The 16,143-nt window shown below is 45.2% G+C and overlaps 1 protein-coding gene across 7 annotated transcripts in view; it reads right to left on the reverse strand.

Moving 5' to 3' along the window:
- Positions 1–16,143, reverse strand: part of FHOD3 (formin homology 2 domain containing 3) — a 402,086-nt gene that overhangs the window by 112,724 nt on the left and 273,219 nt on the right. For all 7 annotated transcript variants that reach the window (XM_080686376.1, XM_080686375.1, XM_080686374.1 and 4 more), the window contains exon 10: positions 10,059–10,300. In XM_080686376.1, coding sequence (XP_080542502.1) covers positions 10,059–10,300 — 242 coding nt within the window. The remainder of the gene's footprint in view (positions 1–10,058; positions 10,301–16,143) is intronic.

The following is a 16,143-nucleotide window of genomic DNA, read 5'->3' on the forward strand; positions in this document are numbered from 1 at the left end:
TCCTTTAGCTCATGAGCTAGTCAAAGTTCATAGACTGTCAATACTGACACAGAAGTCCATCAACGTAAGCTTACTGTGAAATAACATGCGCAGGATTGGGGTTTGTCTCCTAGCTGCTGGCTTGCTCATATGCTTATAGACATGAGCTACTACAGATGTGGACTCGAGTCCCAGCCATGTTTTAACAAGCATAAAGGTACTTCTTCTTTGCTTCATGATTTTTCCCCCAATTCCTGATAAAAATTATTTACCCTTATAATTCAAAGGCAATTTCACAAAACTTTTTATAGGTAAAAATATATATATAAACAAAGAAAAGTATCTTCTCAAGTCCAGTTCCGAAGGCCTGCCATTGGCACGCAGCCATTCTACCTCCACCCGACTCAGCCTGCCCGCCTGAGACCTCTAGGAGAGAAATGCCTGCAACAGCAGGTCCTGACCGGCCACAGCCTTGTGGGGGCTCATCTCCAGTCAACTTTTAATCTCATGTTTATAAAACCAGAACCACACGCTGGAAAAATAAACCTCAGGAATGAAATGATTTCTCCGGGGCAGTGTGAACACTGTAATTGAGTATTCCGGAGGTGTGATATAATTGCCTCCAAATTCCTTCCTGAGCTCTGTGTCTCCGGGAAGCATGCTGCATCAGGATGATCAAAAGGCATTTAGGCTGCAGATGCCTGTCCCGAATGTGCCCAGGTTTCCTTGCTCACTGCAGGGCACTCTCCGAGGGCAAGGGGCAGGCTCCTTCTTCTTTGCTTGGTTCTGCCTCCCTCCAGGAAAAGCAGGCTCTACTCAGAGGCCTGCAGTCACCCACTTATTCTACTTATTTAACAACCTTTGTGTCGGGTACTCTCATGCTGAGCACTTCACAGAGTTCACTCATTTCATCCTTATAGGAACTGCCAAGGTAGATACTATTATTACTCCATTCACAGAAGAGGACCTGAGGCACAGAGGTTAAGGAATTCTCCAAGAGTCACACAGCTAGTAAGCCAGGATTTGAACCCAGGCAAATCAACTCTAGCATCCAAGCTCCTGACCACCATGCTCTGCTACCTCTGCTACCATCATTTCTTTGTGGCTCGAAAAAGAAAATGTCTCTTCCATTTAAGGACTGAAAGAAGCCAACAATTCTCCCTTCTTTCAGAGTCTCCCCTGAACATTGATGCCTCTTCTCGCTGCATCCATGTGCATGGGGAGTCTAGCAACTCTCACTCCCTGCCCATCCCACCAAGGTCCCATCCCACCAGGAGAGCTGATGACAGGTTGGTATGGGACACCACAAGATGTACTTGAACCATGACTATAGCCCATGTTAATTCTGATCAGGTTCTGAACCATAAACATTACCTCACTTAGGGATGATATTTTTTAACATGGATATGATGCTTCCGTGATCACTGTCAGCATGCTGAGCACGTGGTGTGAGGCCAGACTGCCATTGGGCCCTCTTTCTCGGGGCCTATCCGAAGGGCTCCCTCGCAAAGTGCTTCCCCAGCATCACTCTGCCCAGGTCTCCTTTTCATTGTGGTGGATTTGGCCTCTTCCACCCATATTTTCAGGGCTCTGTTTCCCTGTTCATTCAACCTTCCTCAGTGAAGAGTTACCAGCAGGCTCCCTCACACGCACACTCTTGTCGAGCAAAGATAATCTCATTCCTTCTTCCATGATGGGATTCAATCAGCTCAGCTTAGCAATCCTTGGGAAGCCTCTGCTCACTTCCAAAGGGACCTGGGAATTCCATGGGATATAGAGAGAGAGCCTGGCTCTGCAGGACCACCCACACCCACACCTGTCCCTCCACAAGGTGCTGAGGAAAATCAAGCTCTTCCAGGAAAGACTGTGAGCATTCAGAACACTGGCGGGAAGGGGTGCATTATAGGAAATGGGCTTGACCCTCAAAATGAAAATTCCCAAAGCAAATCAAAGATGTAGCTAGAAACAAGGACCTTTCCTCTCTGTGCAGTGTGCCCACCATCACTCCCACAATAAATCGCTTATCTCTCCCTGAAACATCACACCGGGAAAGGCCACTCTAGCTTTAGAAACACTTACACTTGAAGACAACCGGTTTCAAGGTTCACTGATGGGGAAAGACAGTGAATTCTCGGTTTTAGCATTTCCTAGGGCAGTGGTCGGCAAACTGTGGCTCGCGAGCCTCGGTTTGCCACTCTGTTGACTAATGAGTTCACTGACCACTGCCTTAGGGAAAAACACTTAAAAAACATTTTAATAATGTACTAATGTCTTTAACCTGAAGTCAAAACTTCTGGGTAAGGGTAATGCCTTACGCAGTGGTCGGCAAACTCATTAGTCAACAGAGCGGCAAACTGCGGCTCGCGAGCCGCAGTTTGCCAACGACTGTCCTAGGGCTTTATCCGTTCACTTCTTGGCTCACTCCATTGGTTTCCACTGGGTTATGGCATCTAAGCCTAGGTGTCAACCCTTACCTACATGTACCTGAGTCCAGAAGAGCTTATCCCACTGACCAAGGACACCTCAACTAAAAACGCCCAAAGCTCACCATGTGGCCTTACAACCATCCCCTGACCCTATGTTAGTGGCAGGGTGGGAATCACCTAAGATCCTTCCTCTGCTTCACCATAAGGTCCAGTCACTGTCCCACAAATGATGTCCTAAATTTCATCACCTCCCCCTACTTGCCACTGTCCCTGCCTGCTGCAAGCTTCCCCCCTCAAATCCCCCCACCCCGTTTGCAGTAGGCCCTCCTCCAGGGCATCTCCATGCTCCTCCCAAGTGGCCTTCCTGAAACACAAACCTACCTCACTTCCTCACTTAAAATTCATCAGTATCCCTGTTAAGTTTTAAGAATCAAATCTGCCATTTTCTTCCCAATCTAGAAAGTTCTCCAAATTCAAATCAAGAAAATCCAAATCTCTCAAGAAACCTGCCATCTGGTCCCAGTAAATCTTTGAGAAACTGAAAATTCTGCCTGGAAGTCAGAGGGGCTGTGTAAAGTGACCTCCCTCGTGCCTCAATGCTGCAGCCTTTTCTTGGTGGATATTTTCCCAGTTATAAGCTGACCGCCCTTTGTCCTCGGCCCTCCCCCCTCTGTCCCTTCCTTGTTCAATATTCAGGAAACCAGAGCCTCTTGGACACGAAATGATAAATCAGAATAGCGGGCTGTACTCCAATCACACCTACCTCAGGAGGTCACAGCCCTTGTGGGTGAATCCCATTTATAATGAGTCATTTACCATCAGATAAATCTTCCCAAGTAGCTACTTGCCACTCACGGTACCAGTGGTTGTTAACGTGGTGGTTGCAAAATCCTCTCATGTGTTTATGCCAGTGCACACACTTGTCTCCAGGTCATGTCCATGTTTATTTGGTAATTACCTTCTTTAATAGAACAATATCTGGGAAAGCTCCAGGGAATGGAGTGACTGCAATAATAACAACACTGAGCTGAGCACACAGTTGGGCTGTTTCTCTTAATTCCCTCCCCAACCCTGTTAAAGAGGCACCATCATCCTGAGTTTGCAGTGGAGGAGACCGAGGCCAAGCCTGGGGAGGAAGCGGGGTCTGTGTCTGCAAAGACCATGCCTGTGCTCTCAACAACCTCAGCTGCTGTACTGCACTGGGCCAAAGCTCCAGGGGCCAGGACTAAGCCCGTCACCCAAGTCATAGATTTCGTAGGTTAACACCAATTACATAACACCTACTACTCTCATAATGTCTTTTGCTTGCAAATCCATTGCTTGTTGCCAACTGTTTCCAAGACAGAGCTAGGGGTGTCTGTATTTCTGCTATAGACCCTGCAGCTAACAGGGGAATGAATTCTCTGAACCCCTGGCAATGAAATCCTGTAGACAAGGCCTCAGACAGACCAGAGAGCACTGCACTGCCTACAACTCAGCATCCACACTTATCTCCTTCCTGTCAAAATATAGGAAGATGAGCTCACCCACACTCCGCGGTTCCATAATTAGGCTGCCCCATTTGTCCACTCGTTCCTGTGGTGGTGGCAAGGTGCCAACCCCCTTTCCTACTCCTGCAGAAAACACCACTCTCTCCAATTGCCTCTTTCCAGCTCCCACCCCTGAGGCTTAGCCCTAGGGCTTGGCTCCCCTCTTTCCGCCACCCACTGGGCCACTAATTGGTGTGCATCAAGTATGATCCTCAAAAGGTGAGGACAGCTCAGCCTCCAATAACTGACAGTAACCGTGGCTTCCTCCCAACCATGAGTTTCTGTTCTCTATACCTCCCTTCCTCCCCCATCACCAAGATTATGGCTGGTTTGTTGCGTGTAGCTGAAGGCTTGTCCCAATGCTGCAATGATTGCTCTGACACTTTTGGAGCTCCTCTTTAGGAACCGTCTGCAGTGCCAATTTATGAGAAAAACAAGCAAATCAGGATGGTTCTTTCAGGATCAAAGTCAAGCAGTGACTATACACAATACAGCTCATTAGAATTTCCAAGCTCCAGTAAACATTTGCTCTGCGTGATGTTTTGCTTTCTCAACAAATCTAATTCATCCTCAGAAGAGAAAAAATGCATTACTACTGAGAACATTCTATAGGCTCAGAGACTGGCCCCAGGAGTGTTTGGTTCTGAGTGTGTGCAGGCTCTGTACGAGGGCCATCTGGGGTCAAACCCAGCTGTGCCGCTTCCCACCCGTCAGATCTGAGGCAAGTCCTTTAACCTCTCTGTGCCTCAGTTTCCTCATCTAGAAACTGGGGGAGACACTACCACCTTCTTCATGGGATTTACAACATGTGTAAAGTTGCTGAGCACAATAGCCAGCACAAAGTAAGACGCTCCATAATGCTGGCTCCTGCTATTGCCACCGCTCCTCCTACTTATCTCAGAGGGTGAAAGAACTGCAAAGCCTTCTCCCAGGACAACACAGGGAGGCTGCAGTTAGAAAGGGGACACACTGTCCTGAGAGAGCATGACATCTAAATGCCACATAGGAAAAGACTCATAGATTGGACATGCTAACAATATATTGTATGCATACATCAAGAGGCACCATAAGTTAAATTAAAAGATATTTGAAAGACAGGGAGAAAATATTTGTGACATAGCTGTCAAACAGTTACTATCTATAATGTACACAGAATACTTACGTTCTCTCTGTTTTTATATCTGAAAGTTTCCATATTAAAAACAAAGAGTAGCTATTCATCATTTTAAAAGGACACACCATGCAGGAGACAAATGAGCAGAGAAACAAGCAGGTACTACTCAGAAAAGAAAAGGTCAATAGTTGATGAACTAATTGAAGATGAACAACCTCAGCAGTAATCAAAAATGCAAATGGCAATGCTGAGGCACATTGTAGTTTTCAGAATCAGAAAACTTCCAAAAACTTGTGCCATCCAGTGCTGGTGATGGTGTGGGGAATGGTCATATGCAGATGGTGGGATTGCAAACTGGATTAGCCGTTACAGAGAGCAACATGGTGATTTCAATATTTAAAATGTCTGTGTCCTTGATCTAGAATTCCACTTGTAAAAATCTCTCCTGAAAGAATGCTAACATGTGCACAAACGTGTGTGTGTGTGTGTGTGTGACAGCAAGTTTGGTACTACAGAAAAATGTGAATCAAGCCATAGCAAAATGAATAAAGGTATTTCCATACAATGGAACACGAAGCAATGCTTTTTTTAATGTACTGACATGAAAAATCTAAACTTAATAATATAAAAAGATGGCAACATGCATTTATGAATTACTAATGCCAAGTACACAGTGTATTTGTCTTATACCTACAGATTCACAGGGGGAAAGAAGGAATTGTTTAATAAAATCGTGAAGGATGGGAACTACAAAGCCAGACCTCCTGAACTCTAAAGCCAGCTCCACCCTATATTAGCTGTGGGACTCTGGACAAGACACTTCAACTCCCCATGCCTCAGTTTCCCCTCCTGTCACATGGAGATAATAATAGTACCTACTTCAATATTCCACTGTGCTGTGGAAACTCATGAGCAACCATCAGCCAAATCCTCTACAGCCAGGATCTCTTCACTCCTTGTTCTAACCCTGAACTTAAGGATGCTGTCCTCTACAGACCTCTCCATAGCACGGTGGGTTCTTCTCTCAGACCCCACTTACTCCTCTTTGCCAATTCCATGCCATTTCCCTCCCAACTTCCCTCAACAACCCAGCCCTTTAGGACAGGGGTTGGCAAGCTACACTGTAGGCTCAATCTGGCCTACCACCTGCTTTTATACAGCCTAACAGCTAAGAATGGTTTTCACATTTTGAAATGGTTGGGGTGGGATTTAAAAGAATATTTCATGACATATAACGTTCCAATCTCAGCGCCCATAAGTAAAATTTCACTAGAATGCAGTCATGCTCACTTGCTTACCTGTTGACAGCAGCTGCTTTTACAAAGGCAGAATTCAGTTGAGTAGTCGCACCCATAGCGCTTGGCCTGCAAAGTCTAACATATTTACTGTCTGCCCCTTGACAGAGGAAATGTGCGACCCTTGCCGTTGAGGCAAGTGGCAGTAGTCTGTACCATCCACTCCCAATCAGCTGCCATCATCTATAACCTGCCAGGTTTCTGCGCCATGTATATTAAAATACACACAAGACTGACAGCTGGATGGCACAACTACTAACATCAGTGACTGAATGAAGTTCAACATTACCTCTAGGGGTTGGAATGTTGTGTGGAAATCAACAGGATGAAATGGAAAGTGCATATTCTAAGTCCCATGCAATACTCATGATCAGAAAGACTGACATATAGAGCAGGACCAAGATGTGATGTTTGCTGACAGAGGTGAGGACCAGGATGAATAGGAAAACATTACAGGGAAATTTTATCCATATAATGGAATGCTAAGCAGTAATAGAGCTATAACATTATGGAGCAAATTGAGGTCATATGACTGTCCTAACAAGCAGAAAAATCCCAGGATAGAACAGGGTGACCTGGGAAGGAGAGAGCCTGAGCCTGGAGTGCACAGAGAGGGTTCCGTTCAGGGCCAGCCAACCTTGAAGACTTGTTAGTCCTATGATTACATACTATTACATTTAAACCAGAGACTCTGGTTCTTTTGCTAATTAGATGCTATAAATAAATTTTCTTGGGGGGAAAAAATGAAAAGTACCAACATTTTTTCTCCCCAAATTTAAGTACAAAGATGAAACACAATCACGAAGATACTTTTAGGTGACAGATGACCAATAAACTCATATCTTATTTGGGAAGTGTTTGGTGAGGTTTAGTCTCTATTTCTTCAGAAACCAAAACAAAGCAATGTGAATTTTGAGTCTTATCAGTCCTTAGGATTAAAGCACACATAGCCTAGCAGGCCTAAGTCGACAAGGAGACTTGGGAGATTTTCTCCTTTTCAACTCTTTGAAGTTTTATGTTTATCCTCAATAGGAACACACCAGTATGATATATAAATCAAATACCCTCTCTAAAAAGTCAGAAGTGTAAATCTCACTCAATGACTATGTTTAGGAACGGTTAGTTGGGAAGTGGTTTTGTCAAATTCAGTCATTGAAAGGCAAATACCCACAGCTTGAATTTAATACATGGCTCAGCCACCTAGTCCTGTGATTCGTCTCAAGGCACCCACCCCGGTTTGCTTTTTCACTTGTAGAGTGAGGATGACACCTATCCTGTCTGGATCCTTGTGAGAGTTAAATGATGTAATGGTCATATGATGTAGAAGGGCCATCTGAGGGCAGGTTGCCATATACATTTTAGGACATCATGAATCTCTTTCTAGACTCTAACATTTTTATCTTCTTTTCAAAAATGTTAGCATTGGCTGAGTTACAGAGATATAAAATCCTGCCTGAGATTCCTCCTGGGTGGCGTATGCGGGCATGTTGCTACAAGTTAGCAGTTCATCGGGCCAGAACATTCAGGTAGATGGAGAGTAATCTAGGTCAGGCATGCTTCTGTGTCGTCCAAGGTCTACAGGGAATCTAACACAATGGATTACTTAGTACCAAGGTAATGTTTAGAGGCACAGATGTCGAGCAGGTGACTAAGCTATGCATGCAGAGATCCTTTCCAACTTTGCTTCTCGCCACCCTTTCCCTCTATCCCACACCCAGCTGCCAAAATCGTGCTGTTGTTTTGGGGCCATGAAGCAAAATCCCTCCAACAGGCCTTATGGATGAAGCCACATCGTAATCATCAACATGTAGAATCTTATCTGCCTTTACAAGCTAGAAAATGTATTTTTCTCAAATAAATGCTACAAAATGTACATGAAAGTAATAATTTCAGTAACATGAAAAAGCATCTCTGTCGAAAAGACTGAGACAGCAGCCCTCAGAGCAACATCTGTGGCCTCCCTGTTCCAGATCCCACCCAGCCCAGCACCTCGAAACTGGGAACACTGCCCAGGATGGTCCACTCCACTGCTGTTACCTACCACAGGGCACTGTTGCCTGAACTCACAACATAGGGACCTCTGAAAAGTGTAACAGCAAGAAACAGAACAGGAACAAACATGACACAAGTCATGTTTACACAAGTAAAAGATCACCAAGTGCTGCTGACAAGGTCTCTTACCTCTTACCCTCAGCATCTTTGGTGGGTTTAATTTCAGCCCATTGTGTACACTTTCCTCGACTCTCTCCATGTTGATTTTTCAAGAGTTAACTAGAAGCAGTGCAAGAGAGAGCTTCACGGGCCTTTTGAACATTGCCTGAGTTTCTTGAAGATCTTAATCACAAAGTGCAATATCCACAGTAGATGTTCTTTTTCATCGATCTGTTTAGAAGTTCTGGTATTCTTTTCACTAAAATAGAGCTTGTTGTACACAGGCTCTCAGAAACAGAAAAACCTGTAGCTAGAGGCCTATGTGGTAGAGAAGGGTGTCAACATGGACAGTGCCTTACACATCACTCCCAGACCAATGCCCTCCTCCACCTGCAATAGAAGGCACCCAAAGGCATGGGCTGGCTCATCTGTTAGTGATTCTGTGAATATCAGACCACTCAGGGCACTTCTCCATAGCCCTGGGGGCAGGTAGTCCCTTAGGCATGGAGAGGAAGAGACATATCTTGATCACTCCCTTAGGATCACCCAACTTATTCTGAGTTTTGTTCTTGTCCACCATGCAGCCTCCTGACCTACTTTTGGCTCCAGGTGGATCTCCATGATGGGGAGAAGGCTCCACCCAAATGAAATGAGCAGGGCTTCCACCCTGGGCAGCAAGAAGAGGGGCACTGGCATTGGTGTATCAGCCCAGGGGACCAGGTCGGCATGGACTGGTCCACAGAGCCCCATCGTCCTAGTAAACTGACAGCAGCGGGAAGACAGGCCTCAGGCCCCAGGGCAGCATGGCCATCCTTTTGCTGCACCTGTGTTTTATGGAACCACTTCTGCATTCCCTTAGCTTTTGTCAAACTTTATATTTTCAATATGTACAATTCCTCATGAAATTGTCAGTCTATCCATTTCTTCCTATCGACTTTCCTCATTCTTACTTTCTCCCAGCCCAGATGTGAGGTTCTTATGGGCAGAGATCACCTCTTTCCAATCACATCTCTTCTTGGCTTCAAATAGTCCTGGCCTATAATAGACACTTAATAAAAATGCTTGCTGTATGACTGACTAAGTGATGGCATTTGTATTTACTGAAATTTTATGTGTATATACAATTATATATTTTATATTTATGCACGAATAGATTAAAACTCACACAGATTTGTGCTATTTAACTTAACCTCAACTATGTATTGTCATGAGTATCTCAAGACTCTTACATTTATGTGGTGGCCTACCATTTATTTCCAGGCCAAAGCTTCGTGTTTTGGATTCTTTTTCATTAGATAAAGCACAGCTTTTAAAAGCAGATGTTAACTTTGATATTAAATGATATAAAAACACAAGTGGGTGAAGAAGAGTTCATGGGGTTATAAGAACAAATCTGTGCTTGTCACCAGGGCCACCTTGCCCTGGGTAGTCCCATGGGAATGTGGGTGATGTTTTAATGGTAGAGAAGAAGCAGGGGAGTAAGGGGGTGAGGGTGGTAGGCACCTGAGGGGGTTGGGGCCTCCCTACCTCATATCTTTGTGCCCTTCTCCAACTGAATGCTTACTTTTCACGGAGATCCCACACTTGACTGGGCTTGAAGCCTGGAGCCGCCTGGGAGCAGGGACTGGTTGGGGCCGACAGGGGACCCCTGACGCTCTGCACTGAGTGCCTGCGGCTGCGCCTGCGGTCCAGGCCCCGCTGCTCGCCCACGCCGCCCCCGGAACACAGGCTGGCCCTCCTCCGGTCCCGACGCCCGCTGGGGGGTGGCTCAGCCGTCTCATCACCATCCTCCTGCCGCAGTGCCACCTGCAAAAGCAGAGAACGCCCAGTGAAGGTCAGACTTGACATCCTTTCATAGCCCCTGGGGGGTGGGCTGTACACCTCAGGCTCATCCCAATGAGAATGTAACAGTCTCTCCCCAATCTGCAGCCTCCGCTTTGCAAGGGTCCTACAGCCACACCAACCCAAAGCCCAGTCTGCAAAGTGAAAGACACCTGCCACTGTGCATTTACCCAACCAAACGGATATGAAAAGGGCAATGTCCCGAGCAGGTCTGAGAAATGTTCTGTAATCAGATGGCATCTTTACCCTGGAGCCCAGCTTTGCCATTTCTTGGGCCCAGGAGGTGGAGGCCCCTCTGAAACCCAGTGGTTCCTGATGGTTCCTGAGCTTGCTTTCCCAACGAGGGAGCTAAGAAGAGCACAGCAAGGATTCTGCAGAGGTGGGAGCCACAGGGTCCAGGTGAGGGGCATAACCTCACCCACAGATCTTTTTATTTTATTTTTTTAAAATATATTTTATTTATTTTAGAGAGGAAGGGAGAGTGAGAGAGAGATAGAAACATCAATGAGAGAGAATCATTGATTGGCTGCCTCCTGCACACCCCCCACTGGGGACCGAGCCTGCAACCCAGGCATGTGCCCTTGGCTGGAATCGAACCTGGGACCATTCAGTTTGCAGGCCGACGCTCTATCCATTGAGCCAAACCAGCTAGGGCACCCACAGATCTTTTTAAAGCCTCACCTGAGGACATGTTGAGAGAGAGATATATATACATCAATATGAGAGAGAGAAACATTGATAGTTTGCCTCTGACCGGGGATAGAACCTGTAACTAGTATGTGCCCTGACCAGAAATAGAACCTGCAACCTTTTGGTATACAGGATGTTGCTCCAACCAATGAGCCACCTGGAGATCCATCTGTATCTCCAGCTTCTTTCATTGTTTATACCTACATTCTCCAAAACTGGACAGTAAGAAGGGCCCAAGCTGTCACTGACTAGACTTCTGTGTACACAGCAAACTGGCTCTGCCATTAGCAAACAGGTGTGACCTGTAGCAAATGGCCTGCCCTCTCTCCAGCTCACCAAATGAGGAAAATAGTATTGCACTGGCAGGTTTGTAGTAGGAATAACTTACATAAGGGTAATTTATATAAAGCAGTTAGTGTAGGGCGTTCCTGTGGCTGGTACTCACTAAATATGACTGTCCTTCCCCAACCTATGTCCTCAGATTAAGGGGCCTGGGATACCCACACATTCCTCCATCACACAGAATTGGTGGATCAGCCACCTCCAAGCCCAGGTAAGCCAGGCCCCACCAAGTCCAGCAGTCTCTCTGACTTGTCAACTGCGGAGTCCCATAGTCTCACATCCCCAAAGATGCAAGCGATCCAGCCCTTGGGTATTCTCAGTCACATTTCACAACTTGGTCCTGATATGAGAATGGAGAAGTAATATAAAGACAGAGAGATAATCACACCACATGGCCTATATCACCCATTCTCAGAAAATCTGGCTACTGCAAAATCAGTGATCCCCTATGTCCACCGTTCATCAAACAAGGTGGGCTTGGCTGAGTCAAGGCCAGGTTGGCCACTCTCATGCCAGTTCTGAGGAATGAGCACCTGAGACATGGCTGTTTCACAGGAGAGCACCCACCCTTTATCCGCCCCATCTCCATTTCCTCCAGCTCCAGCGTCTAGAGAAGGCAGATTTAGTGAAAACTCTTGTATCTGTGCCAGATACATTTTATAACAAACTCTCAGATATAGAAAGGCAATTTAATACTATTTTGACTTTTTTGTGCCTCTGAATTTACTAACCAGACATCATTTTTTTTTTTGGGGGGGGAGTGGCGGGGGACGGGAATTGAAGTAAAAATTGATATGAGTTCAGAAAAAGCTCTGTTGTTATAAAATCTCATTGGAAAGTTGTTTCCTAAGGGTCCCCTGTCCAGTTTAACTGGAAAAACTAAGAAATTATGCATTTGGTTAATCACATTTATCATCTCAACTTTAACACTCTAAATGGCATTCTCTGGGGAAAGTTTGAAGATGATTATGTACCAAACCAAGGACAGTGTTTTTAAATAGTTCCTGTCAATTACTTTTTCTTCATTTTGAGATAAAAATTCTAGACCATTTGAACTTATTTTGACCTGAGTATTGATTCTGCTTCTTATTAAGCACACATTTGGAATAATAAGATTAGGGGCTAAAGCAGAATTCAGATAGTTCTAATTCCTTGTCTAACCTCAGAGATCTAAAGATCAAATAGCATTCTGCTCCCAGTTCCCTGTGTGAATGAAGTGAAACCCAGTTCAACTGCCTTTTGTCAAGGAAGGTAGAGACAATCAGAGAGTTTAAATGAAAAAAAAAAAAGTTCTAGAAAAATTATCAAAGCAACACCATAAAGTGGAATTCAGTGGGGGCCTCTCTAAGTTCAGATCCTCAACAAAATATCCATTTCCTTAAAACAAGAAGAGTGCATGGAGGGGTGGGAGGGACACAGCCGGGGCGTTGCAGTCAGGAACAGCAGAACATGAAATTGGCGCTGGTGTTCGCTCGTGGTTTTGTTTTTACAAGATGATTCCTAGACTCCACAGTGTCTGCTGATGACAGGAAGAGAGATTTCACGTTTACATTAGGGCTACAGTGGCAGTTCCAAATACTTCTGGTTCTAGGGAGCCCTACAGATTAGAGTCAAGAACCATAAGAGCCGGAAAACACCTGGAGAGGACAGAACTCACTACAAGACATATTCAGAACCTGTGGTGTGGAATCTAATTAATTCTAAGTGCAGCAAGTGTCCTCCATGGGTGAGAGCAACACTGTCCTGGAAGATCCTTACTCTTGCCCAAACGATGCGGTGATTCATTGGCTGGACCCCTTGTCAAATACCTTCTCACTCTTTTAATTAAATGTGGAACACAGTTTGTAAACTAAAACCCAGATGAGGAGCAAGCAGATTCCAGAATCCAGCACTGACTGCTCGCACACCCTGCCCCACCTCACTGAGAAAGCAGATAGGAGCAGTTCAAGGTGGCATCTGCGACAACTCTCACCAGCCCTTGAGGCTACTGAATGACCTGAGCATTATTTCTAATGTTTTCTTGTGCAAATGTTCAAAAGCACACTAAGTACATTGAAGAGTATAAAGATTGTGATGTGCTCAACACCTGTGATAGCTCAACAGTGATCAACTCCTGGCCAATCTTGTCTCATTTACACCCCATTCCCACACAGCCAGTTTTTCTTTAGAGGTAAATCCAAGATCATATCATCCTATCTAATAAAGAGGGATATGCTAATTGACCCACACACCGTCACAAAGATGGCGGCACCCACAGCCAATAAGGAGGGAATATGCTAATTGACTGTCCCGCCCTCAAAGATGGCAGTGCCCACAGCCAATAAGGAGGGAATATTCTAATTTACTGCCACGTCCTCAAAGATGGCAGCATCCACAGCCACAAGATGGCGGCACCCAGTCCCCTCAGCCCCGCCGTGCACCTGCTTCCAGAGTCCCCCAGTCTCCTCAGCCCCCCAGCCGCCCAGGGTTGGCCTGAGGTGCAGGCAAGTCTTGGATGGCAGCTGCCCAACTGCCCAGGGCTGCCTGAGATTCAGGTAACTAGGGCCGGCCAAGGCTTGTGCTGTGGGCAGTGGCAGCAGCAGAGGTGTGATGGGGCATCGCCTTCCCCTGGTCACCAGGTCGCCTCCTGCCCCTGAGGGCTCCCGGACTATGAGAGGAAGCAGGCCGAGCTGAGGGACCCCCCTCCAGTGCATGAATTTTCATGCACTGGTCCTCTAATTTGTAAATATTTCCGTATATATAACCAACAGATTAGGATTTCTAAAAACCATAACCACTATTCTCTTAAAATTATTTCTTAATGTCATCTAATAGCCAACAAGCTCAACATTCCAGATGGAGGCCAAAAGCTATTAGCATTTCTTTGAGTTGATATTGTTACACTACTACTAACATCCATGACTGGCAGCCATCTTTATATAACAGATGCAAGCCTTTTCCATATTGCTATTCCACATCTTTATTTTAATTCATATGCACACAACTTGATTGAGCTTTTAGGTGAAGTGGATGCCAGTACTGGTACCATTTCAAAAAGGAACTAAATGCCTTACCTGCTTTGGCTCAGTGGACAGAGCATCGGCCTGCAGAATAAAGGGTCCCTGGGTGTGATTCTGGTCAAGGGCACACACCGGGGTTGCAGGCTCGATCTTCAGTAGGGGATATGCAGGAGGCAGCTGATGAATGATTCTCTCTCATCATTGATTTTTTTTAAAAATATATTTTATTGATATTTTACAGAGAGGAAGGGAGAGGGATAGAGAGTTAGAAACATCGATGAGAGAGAAACATCGATCAGCTGCCTCGTGCACACCTCCTACTGGGGATGTGCCCACAACCAAGGTACATGCCCTTGACCGGAATCGAACCCGGGACCCTTCAGTCCGCAGGCTGACGCTCTATCCACTGAGCCAAACCGGTTTCAGCTCATCATTGATTTTTTTATCTTTCTCTCCCTCTCCCTTCTTCTCTGAAATCAATAAAAATATATTAAAAAGAAAAACAAAAAGGAACTAAGCTGCTGACAGATTGTGGCAGACCATAACAGTGCTAGACTCCCAGAGAATAGCACTTCCCTTACCCTTTGTAGCTCCCTCCTATACTGAGTCCAGGATTATCCACGTGACTTTCTTTGGCCAATGGGACATCAGCAAATGCAATGCAAACAGAGGCTTGAAAAGTTTTGGTGTTTTGGGACTTGCCCTTCTAAAATGCTGCTATCATACGAAGAAGTGTAGGCTAGCCTGGCCCAGCCAACAGCCAGCATCAAATGCCAAACCAGGTTCATCAGGCCATAGACCCTTAGCCCCAGTCCAGCCATCAGATGACTGCAGTGGCATGAGAATTTCTCAGTTGGACCAGGTCTGAATTTCTGACCCACAGAATCATAAACAACACTTGCTGTTTCGGGCTATGAAGTTTTTGGCATATTTGTTACGCCCAAGAGCTAACTGATAGACATTTTTTATTACCTACGACAAAGAAGGATCTTAAGAGATTAACCTATTAGTCAATTATTTCTAAAAGTACCATTTACCCCTCATCCCCAAAGTCTCCAGCCTTAAGATGCCTTTCCCATTACTAGGACTGCATTTTGAGAATTGAAAGTTAGAACACATAATCTGACAAAAGATTTTTTTTTATTTTGATTTGTGAATTTACGTATTTGTAAAATTATATGAAGCTATAAAAATTCAAATGAATGAAACATCGATTAAATCACCTTTCTGAAATGGACTTAAATTACATGGAATTTGGCCTGTCCCCAGAACGTCCAGGACATATGGTCACCAGATATACTCCACTATTAAGAAGAATTCTAGAAGCCCAACCAAGTTTTCTTTAATTGCTTACAAACATTCATAGAGGAAAATATTGGCTTTGCTTACAGGCCTCCTTGCTGCCCTGTGTATACTGAATGTAGTTGTCCTGTGGCAATAAATATTTTTTTAAACTGCATTAGCTTTCGGAACAAAATAAAAATCCTGGCTTGGCCGGGTATATACAGCACTCAGTTGTCACCTTGAGTTAGTACTCAGGGCATCTTCCCTCTAAGGTTAGCTGCTTTCTGGTTAAATCATGCCCTTCCTTTAACCCAGCATCTGACAAACACTTTGTCATAAAACATGTGATATTAAAAGAGACATTTGAGCACTTCCTGAACTTCTACTCTGGGCAGGTGTGCTGCTGTGTACTGGAGCTAGAGAGAGGAATGAGACATCTGACGTAGAGTAACTCAAAGGGAAACAGACAAACAAGTACTGGTCCATCCTGAG

The sequence above is a fragment of the Plecotus auritus genome, assembly GCF_963455305.1.
Source record: "Plecotus auritus genome assembly, chromosome: 8".
Classification (NCBI taxonomy): Eukaryota; Metazoa; Chordata; class Mammalia; order Chiroptera; family Vespertilionidae; genus Plecotus; species Plecotus auritus.